This window comes from Ostrea edulis, chromosome 2, assembly GCF_947568905.1.
Source record: "Ostrea edulis chromosome 2, xbOstEdul1.1, whole genome shotgun sequence".
Lineage (NCBI taxonomy): Eukaryota > Metazoa > Mollusca > Bivalvia > Ostreida > Ostreidae > Ostrea > Ostrea edulis.
Window position 1 is genome coordinate 85,502,475 of NC_079165.1, and position 9,890 is coordinate 85,512,364.

Consider the following 9,890-nt stretch of genomic DNA (forward strand, 5'->3'; position numbering starts at 1 on the left):
AAATTCTAGATCTGTCAACTACACTTTCTCTCACTGGACGACATGCTGCACTGTTTACTGTCTATGCGCATGCGTCTGAAGACTGAAAGGAGGAGACTCGATATTTTTTGTATAGGCCATCAAAAAGTATTAATTTTTACGTTAAAACGATAATTTTTAACTTTAGATAAGTGTTATTTTCGCAAAGTTCATACTTTCAACAATGCAACAAAAATTGAGAAAGCACTAGGAAAATTGTCATTTCATGATTTTTGCGCAAAATGAGCTGTAGTGTCTCTATAGATCGTCACACAACACCGAAAAAAGGTGGGGAATACAATATCAATGAAAAGGTGAAAATAACGAACAGTGACCAATCTCATGCCATGAGTCTTGTATAATGCAATGTACCTCGCTCTTCTTTTTCACTTGTTATTTTTAAACTAAATTTCTTTGTAATTAAGGTACTTACTCATAATTATTTTTTGTTTCCTGAATTCAAACAAGCATGATTAATATATCTATAATGACGATTTAAAATATATTAGGCTCACAGGCACTTGTTTCTGTAAATAATTACGACCTCTGTATTATTAGTATACAGAGGTCGTAATTATTTACAGAAACAAGTGCCTGTGATTATACTATATCTTATAATGTGGATTTCATCTCAGATTAATTTTAACTCTCAACGTTGGCCTTATTTGTATTTATGGTTTACAAGGAATTTCGGGTGAAAACGGGTTTAACCCCCAGTAGTATAATGTATGTATTGCACACACCATCTTCACACGTGGTCGGAATGAAAACAATTGGTGTCGGTAGGTTTTGACACCGAGTTCGTCAATAGGGAATATAGGAGTAAGGACTTATCACCGCCATTTACAAAACACGGACAAGTCACGGATGCACGGAAATAGAAAAAATAGTACAAAAGCACGGATTCATTTTGCACGGATAATAAAATTGTCCGTGCAGTTTTAAATTTATAAAATCAGTTGATTTGTGACTTCGAATATACTTTGAATTGTTTTGTGTACACCCCAGGGAATATGTATAGTTAGAATCTATCAGTCAAGGAAATTTTCAGTGCATTGTGACGTCACCGTAATTGTTTCGTCACAAACATTTGTCCGTGATTTGTATGCAATATTTCCGTGATTCCTTCATTCATTCTTTTGGAAGAATTTATCGATGTGTAAACTCCGGACATTTTACTCACAAACTGAATAAAAGTGCGAAGCACTTTTATGTTAAGTTTGTGAGTAAAATGTCCGGAGTTTACACATCGATAAATTCTTCCAAAAGAATGTTTGATTCTTATAATTCGAATTCATTGACTTTATTAACAATTGCAAAAATTTGAATAGTTACCCGCACTATGTTGTTTGTTTTCAGGCGTGTATGAATACATCGCGTTTTCGGATTTATTGATGTGTAAACTCTTGTTCAGCTTTATTTTTGTCCAATCAAAACAATTGTAATAAATAAGATTGGAATTATATTATAATAAACATGTAAAAACTATATATTTTTTCATAATACAAGTATTTTATCATTATTTCATATAAATTCTTCAATTTACAGAATTTCCGTAAACTTTGGTATCCGTGACTGAAAAAAAATATCTGTCCGTGATTTGATAAATAATACAAATCACAGATTCATTTTGCACGGATGATGATAATTTCCATAAATTAAAAAAAAAATGTATTACATATGTACTGACTTGTATTTGACTTCCTAATTTGTTTAGTACTAAGTGTTGAATTTTGACATCGTGGGTGAAACATGAAGGGAATTTACGGAAAATTTTGTTGTTTATGAAATCCATTAAATGGGGTCTCATTGCTTCTGTACTAAACGTAATGTGTACTGTTCTGTGAGTCCACCAAAATACAACTCCACTGCGATTGCAATTGCATAAACACCACAGTCACTTCCATTTTTCTGAACATCTGAATTCATAAAGTGAACAGTAATATGTTGTTCCGGAGAATGCATTATATTTGCAATGCTCATTTGAACAGCGGACGAAATCGAATTTGACATTGCACTGTCATAAAATTTTACAGATAAAGATATGAAATTGACATTCCGTTTTTAACAAAATTTACGGATCAATAAAACTGAAAACTAGAAACACATTTATTATTATTTATTACATTCGTAAACAAAAACAAAATGTCACGGACGATTTTTAAGTGACGGATTCACGGACGATTTTATAGTCACGGACGGATTTTTTTAGTCACGGGTTCCAAAGTTACGGAAATTCTGTAAATTGTTCTTATTGAAGAATTATAAGAAATTACGATTAAAATAAAATATCATTCTTGTATTATGAAAGAAATATAGTCTTCTGTTTGTAATTTATTGCGGAAAATATCCGTGACTAGTAGATTCTACCTACATATATCCCCTACCTACATGCATAAAAAAAAATTCAATGTATGTTCGAAGTCACAAATCAATAGCATATTCTATATTTGAAAAATGCACGGAAATTTTTATCATACGTGCAAAATGAATCGGTGATTTGTACTATTTTTATCTATTTCCGTGCATCCGTGCGTCCGTGACTGTCCGTGTTTTGTCAACCTCCACTTATCACATGGTCGTTATAACGATCTAGTTCGTCAATACAACCTACCATTGGGTCAAATGCTGTCTGACATGTTTCATACCGATTGTTAGGCCGTTCTTGGTACACTGATTTTGACTACGTATAACTCCGTTTACCTGATCAGGATATAGGGCTCGCGGCGTATATGACCGGTCGACAGAGATTGTTTACTCCTCCTAGGCACCTGATCCCACCTCTGGTGTGTCCAGGGGTCCGTGTTTGCCTAACTATCTATTGTGTATTGCTTATAGGAGTTATGAGATTGATCACTGTTCTTTATGAATTCATTATACTAGATCATGTGTTCAACACTAAAGGGTAGAACTTTAGATATGGCATATGCACAGATCAAAGAATTGCTGGGAAAATAACACATGGATATGCTAATTAAGACAGCCAAGTGGTCGGCATTCAGCTCGTTTCGGATTGATTGTATACAATCTAATTAAAATTAGATTAATTGATACAGCGATATACGTAAGCGGATCAAAGGATCTAATTTTAATTAGATTGGATTGTATATTGTTTAACGTTTAATGTCTCTCTCGAGAATTTTTCACTCATATGGAGACATCACCATGGCCGGTGAAGGACTGTAAGATTTAGTCCTATGCTTGGCGCTTACGGTCTTTGAGCAGGGAGAATCTTTTTAAAAATACCATTCCACACCTGCTGTGACACGAGACTTCGGTTTTTACGGTCTCATCCGAAGGACCAACCCATTTAGTAGGCTCTTACGAGTTACGACACGTAAGGGGTAGTGAGGACCTATTCTAATTCTAGCCCAAACCCCCATGGAACTTGGCTCTTTTCGGAAAGAAGTGTGTAAAAATACAGACTGTCTTTTGAAACAATTTTCAGTTACATCTCAAGAACCGTTTTTATATGCATATATTCAATTAGTTGAATTTTTCTGTTTTCAATTTATTTATAGAAGACCGTAGGATTGATATCTAAATTTCTTTAGTATAATCTTCGCAACAACAAAAAAACACCTTTAAAAAGAGAAATGGAGCAGGAACGCTGTTTTTATGAAATATTTCTTCTAGGCTTGGATACCATGGATTTGTTGGTCGGGTTGTCATTGATAGCAGGCTCGGTGATGTTTGGCGCTTACTATACCACGTGGGTGATTATTTTGGTAAGCTCAATCATAGATGTTTATGGAACGGATGTTCCCCTTCCCATAATGATGGTTTGATTTCCTAATGTGCATGTATGTTCTTCATATACTACTAGTAACTAGTATGTTCGAAAAGTGGACATACTTACAGTAGCAAGATCAAGTCTCTAACCTTGTCTGCATTAAATGAAGTCCGTGTTATTGGTGGATATTGCAGGATAACCATCGGATCTCGGAGCAGTCCTTCATCATTCATGTCTAGAAATTTACTCTCAGCTTCGGTCGGTTCTTCAGTCATATATAAAATTGTTTTGCAACTTATTGAATTATTTTTATGCTATCAGTTATCGGCTTTATTGTTGTATTAGCAACACAAAAAGTACAAGTCAGATGTGTATCGATTTTCTCATAATCAGTTACTACGTATGTAGGTATATCGCAGAATAATGACCACTGCATTTCTTTGTACTTTGCAATAACCGTGGTAGTGTTTGTAATCCAAACCTTACCAGCTTTTCTTTTGTTGGGGGTAGGGGGAGATCGCGTTTAATTTTTTTTAAAACCAACACTCCTATAGAGACATCACCTAATTAAAGCCGGTACCACCAATTTTGACCTAGATGCAATATTGCGTATTTATCCCCGTTATAATGTAAGACACCTATAACTCCTTGTGAATAAAGTTACTCGAAAACAAATGTTACATTTCTAAATTACATTATATCAACGCCTACCGCGACATAGACATACGGCAACACCTACCGCGACACAGACACACGGCAACGCCTATACCGTGACATAGACACGCAGCAACGCCTACCGTGACATAGACATACGGCAACGTCTAACGCCTACCATGATATAGACATACGACAACGCCTACTGTGACACAGACACACGGCAACGCCTATACCGTGACACAAACATACGACAACGCCTACCGCGACATAGACATACGGCAACGCCTACCGCGACATAGACACATTGTTTGGATTCATTAGATTTATGAATGTAAAAGAGGCCTTTTCTGGGGCAGCAGTAAACCTTTGAATTTTGAAACAATGTTGATCGTGATGAGTCCATGTTTTTACATGATAATCATGATCTTATTCCTTTGAATTAGAACGCTTTACCCGATATAGTATTGCGTTGTGTGACGACACAATCGAATGAGACGATTGAACAATTTGAATGACATGTTTGATGTAATACAACAAGAGTTTTCATTGGCCGATTACAGCCCGCCCACTTTCTCGAGCGGATTCAGTGTTGCTGGAGAACTGTACATAGCTCTCTGAAAAGATCCACCTCTTATAAAAACCTTCCATTTACGGGTCACAAAAAGCTGCGGACGGTTGAGGCCTGAAATCGGTGTATTCTTGTGTTGCTGTCTCATAAACTCAATATAAAAAAATCTTAACATATTTTCCTACTATATACTTGCGTCCAAACATATCTTCAAATATTCATTAAAGCCACACACCACCCGAAAACTCGCAGCTTCAAATGATTTCGTATGTTGACGTAGCCGGTCAATTCGAACTCTTGCTATTGGTATCTATTCATAAAATCGGTTGTAAGTTATGTATTCGCTCTTCATTTATTATCAACATTAATAGAAATTCAAACATTTTTGTACCAGTTTTTGTAAAGGTAAAATAAGCTCTATATGAACGAAAATGCTACATAAGCCCATTAGATGGAGACCGGCCGGCTCGGCCGCTCATGACTAATGAAAGCCACACTGCCGCGCCGTGAGTTTAGCTATTTGAATAATTATCATTTAAAAGGACTGGGGTGGTATATTATTTAAACAATTTAGCTAAAATATTTGTGGGGTATTAGTACACATCTAGACGCTATTGTGCCAATATGGAATTGAACCGGGATTCGAATTGACTGGCTACCTAACATGGCTACGTCTACGAACGAAATCATCAAAAGCTGTGATCGAGTTTTTGGGTCGTATGGGGCTTTAATAAATATTTGAAGGTATGTTTGGACACAAGTATAGTAGGAAAATATCTTAGGAATTTTTTTTATATTAAATTTATGAGACAGCAACACAAGAATACAACTTTTTCTCTTTCTTCCTTTTGAAGTTTTTTTTTTCCATCTAGCATCTGGCCGTCATGTTTTCAAATGCTGACTACTCCCGTATTAGGGAATTTGGGCGGACTTATACATATGGACCAATGAGAGTTTCTGTTGCATTTCGCAGTTGTATTACAAACAGATTCAATTGTGTCGTCACACAACGCAATACTATATCGGCCAAAGCGTTCTAATTCAAAGGTGAATTGCGATAAAACTGACTGAAATCTCAATGTTCTGGTAATAATGTCTTTTGTACCTTTTCTTAAAATGTAATAGTGTGGGAAATTATTCTTAATTTTTTTTCATAAAAATATAAAATGTTTCTGCTCAAACGACCAATAATTGGTTGAAACGGGTGGTGTCGGTATCCATGTAATTTTAATGTCAGAGTTTGAGATATTTTCCCTGAAGTATACTTTCTACGTTTTAACTTTTCCGATCCTGTACTCCTTTTTCTTTACAGCCATTTGTAGATGAGGACAGCTTCCTACAGAATTTTTTCCCACCCAAATTCTTTGCAGTGGCTACTCCTCTGATAATCGGTGTCATTGGTCTTACTGTGATAGGTAGGAGTGCGGAAATTTTAGAGATCGATTATTCATATCCAATATAAATCACATGTACCTGTACTCTGTAAAAGGGAATAAGTAAACTTGAAGTAATGTTTTCGTGATTTTATTCAGTCTCTTCAAATTTCTCATTTCAGGTATATTTGCGAGCATCAAAATGTCATGGAGACGGGATGCAACCAAGCTCAAAACTTCATAACCAGGAATGGGATACTGTTCTACAGTGAAGTTAGATGATCCTTGTTCGATCCATTTCAATGACTTGCGGACTTTTATAGAAGCCACACAGCGTTGTGCTTTTTTCATTCGCTATATGTAAAATTGATGAACTTGAAAAATGAAAAAGTTTGAAAGATGAAAGTCAACAAGACGAATGTAATTCACACATTACTTTTATTTATGGGAAACTATCACACTAAATGCATATCCTTTGGTATTTTTCCATTTCTTTAATTCAATGCCTTGAAATCCAGCTTTTCTAAGGGATTCCATATATTTGTCTGGATCTGTGTTTCCATATTTCAGCATCCCCGCTTCGCTTGCTTTCTTAATTTCCCGTTCATAGAAAGCAGCTATCATGTTTGCGTTTGGTTTCATTACTCTATGTAGTTCTTGAGCACATGCAACTTGGTCGTCCCAAAAATAGTAACAGTTACAATGATACACGTGATCAAACTTGTCGGATTCGAAAGGAAGCTTCGCAACATCCGCTAGAATAAGTTCGACTTTTCCTGCTTGTATTTGTGGCTGGAGTGCACCACTTGCTCTTCGTATCATTGAGTGGGAAATATCAACACCATAAATCTTGCCATTGCCATCTGTAAAGGAAGATAATGCATGATTAATAAAATAAATAATATGTTTATAGGATTTCATTTCTGTCAGATCTAACGCACGTGAAGATGTTCACTTTTTTTATTATTGGTATTAATTTATCAAATTCTCATAAAATCCACAAAATGAAACTGAAACATGTACATTGTACATGATATGATTTTATGGAGAACTGTGTGTGTTATAACCCTTTATCTTTGTGTACGCTTCCTTGATTCCGACACCCGGACCGAATCCAACCTCTAAAACTACGTCATCTTTTGAGATGTTGCACGCTTCCACTGCAGCCTCCTTTAAGTAAAATCTTGTTTTGTTTTCGAAAAAGTATTTCTGAAAATCAAACCAAAAAAAGAAAACGATCAGTTCACACAATCCTGGAGATGTACTATATCGTAACTAATGTAAATCAGTGTTCAGCTATTGAGTACTGACGTTTATGTACCAGCCCACTGGACCACTCGTTGGATATCTCAAATTTCTGGCAATGGATTCTTTGAATAGTTTTAAAACTACCTGTCAGAAAGAGAAAAGGGTTAAGCAATGTAAAAGATGTTCCATCGTCGTGTTTTTGAGCGCGGCATATTTTTGTACCCTACCGATATTGAAAGCCGAAGGAGACTATTGATGTACCGGCCTCTCCTTCCCTCCTACTGTCACAACTTAGTATTTTCCTCATGTTTTGATTTAAGGAGCTGCAATTTGGCATGTGATTTACTAGTGTTTGTTTACGGATTAAGTTTCATCACAGTTTACTGGTGCCCCCCCCCCCCCCCCCCCCCCCCCCGAAATTTAGTAGACTTTGTGCCGAATATAGTTCTAAACTTTTTCCATGCACAATGATATACGATAACTTAAGGAATCTGAGAGTTGATATGTGGTTACCTGATAAGTGCATGTAGTTTAACTTTTGTCGCAGTTAAATTATTGTTACAAACATTGAAACTTGGACTAAATTTCATGGTTGACTGGATTAATTTTTGTACTCTGTCTAAAGCATAAAAATACAACAACACTCAACATCCAAAGTGTCGGATCTGAATTTAGATACGAGGTCAAATGAATAAGGATATAATGCATATGGAATAGTCAAATTTCCGGGACGACATATCCCTTCTTCAGGACAAGACGATATATTAAATAGAAACGAAAACCAAATTAATGTAATAAAAACAGACAAACTCGAACTAAAACTATACTACAGAGGCTAAGGGGGAAACAGGGTTTATACAATGTACATGTATATACATACACACATATATACAGTCAAGTCACTATCTTTCTCTCTTTGTTTTCCAATAAAAGATATTGTCAAACCAATATACTTCGGGGAGACAGATATATGGACGTGTATCTGCGACCCATAAAGGTCTGTAAATTATTATTGCGCGAACGGGCTGCCGTCCTATGGAAAATCTCGATCATAGCGCACTAATTGTGAAAAAATTATTTACTATAGGCCCTACTATTTTAAGTAGAGTTAATATATAAGTTATCTATACTTCGTCAGTATGCAGAAAAAATCCTTACCGTCATGGCTTATTTGTGATGATAGATTTTGCAGAGTTCCGTCCGTTCGTCCTATTTAAAAACACATACAGATATCAGTCTATTTTTAACATATAAAACGTAAGGTGGCATACTTCTGCCCTATATTAAATTGAAATCCCCGCTGCGACCCGAGTTCGATCCCCGTGATCGGCACTGAGATGTACAGTATTGTTAATGAGAGGGTATGGTGGGCGCGCTCGGTCACCTGGGTTTACTCGGGAATGACCACAAACTGGCCCCTTGCACCAACATCCGTGCAAGTCGGTATTTGAATAGAAAATAAGGTACATGTATATAATTATGTACATATGATATGATTTATTTATGTACATATATTAGTGTCTCACAAGTGGTCATCTCAAAAGCTTACAGAAGGTACTTACAAGTACAAACTGACTATTCAGAACGACTCATGAGGGTGATCGGTGGTTAAAAAACATCTTGGATAAATGTTTGGTTCTGTACAAAATAATTTCATTCTAGAGCTGGGGGTGGGGTAATGTACATAAGATCTATACAAGCTGTAATCCACACTTCTGGTGCCTGTGATATTGTCTCAGTTTACACTATTAACGTCAAATGACGGTTTGAGGTAGGGTAGGTACTGCCAGACTCAGTAAGTGTGGCAAGCGACGATGTTACATATACTACATATAGATTTATAACCCTGCATAAACTAAAATACATCGATTCTCGAAGATTTTATCAGACACATATTATAACATCTGTTATATATGTCTATGGTTTTTGTGTGTTTTATTTGCTAGAGGCATATGGAGCGCCGAAGATATCATCAATTCAATTATTGCTCTCTTTAATTGAATTAATGCGCGCATTAAATCAATTATTGCTCTCATCAAATGAATTAATGCGCGCTTCAATTCAATTATTACTCTCATCAATTGAATTAATGCGCGCATCAATTGAATTAATGAGAGCAATAATTGATTTAATGCGCGCATTAATTCAATTATTGCTCTCTTCAATTGAATTGTAGCGCGCATCAATTCAATTGTTGATATCATTAATTCATTTGAAGAGATCATTAATTCAATTAAAGCGCGCATCAATTCAGCTGAAGAATTAATGCTATCATCAATTCAATTAATGCGCG

General features: G+C 35.9%; 2 protein-coding genes across 2 annotated transcripts; one reads left to right on the plus strand and one right to left on the minus strand.

Annotated features, from left to right (window-relative positions):
• Positions 1-283: 283 nt before the first annotated feature.
• LOC125678542 (dolichol phosphate-mannose biosynthesis regulatory protein-like) lies at positions 284-6,830 on the plus strand. Its single transcript, XM_048917087.2, has 4 exons — positions 284-306; positions 3,655-3,746; positions 6,289-6,391; positions 6,532-6,830. Exons 2-4 carry the CDS (start codon positions 3,666-3,668, stop codon positions 6,591-6,593), a joined length of 246 nt encoding a protein of 81 aa, XP_048773044.1. The 5' UTR covers positions 284-306; positions 3,655-3,665; the 3' UTR covers positions 6,594-6,830.
• On the minus strand, positions 6,288-8,891 carry LOC125678538 (uncharacterized methyltransferase YdaC-like). Its single transcript, XM_048917079.2, has 4 exons — positions 8,756-8,891; positions 7,661-7,741; positions 7,417-7,558; positions 6,288-7,212 (listed from the first exon to the last, which is right to left on the minus strand). Exons 1-4 carry the CDS (start codon positions 8,759-8,761, stop codon positions 6,788-6,790), a joined length of 654 nt encoding a protein of 217 aa, XP_048773036.1. The 5' UTR covers positions 8,762-8,891; the 3' UTR covers positions 6,288-6,787.
• Positions 8,892-9,890: the final 999 nt, after the last annotated feature.

What these genes read in the sequence shown, in the direction of transcription:
- LOC125678542 (XM_048917087.2), top strand. Translation starts at nt 3,666, where the DNA reads ATGGATTTGTTGGTCGGGTTGTCATTGATAGCAGGCTCGGTGATGTTT. An exon ending in CCACGTGGGTGATTATTTTG is followed by an intron (nt 3,747 to 6,288) that starts GTAAGCTCAATC and finishes TTTTCTTTACAG; the next exon opens with CCATTTGTAGATGAGGACAG. An exon ending in CATTGGTCTTACTGTGATAG is followed by an intron (nt 6,392 to 6,531) that starts GTAGGAGTGCGG and finishes TTCTCATTTCAG; the next exon opens with GTATATTTGCGAGCATCAAA.
- LOC125678538 (XM_048917079.2), bottom strand. An exon ending in CAGTGGGCTGGTACATAAAC is followed by an intron (nt 7,559 to 7,660) that starts GTCAGTACTCAA and finishes TTTGATTTTCAG; the next exon opens with AAATACTTTTTCGAAAACAA. An exon ending in AGCGTACACAAAGATAAAGG is followed by an intron (nt 7,213 to 7,416) that starts GTTATAACACAC and finishes CTTCCTTTACAG; the next exon opens with ATGGCAATGGCAAGATTTAT.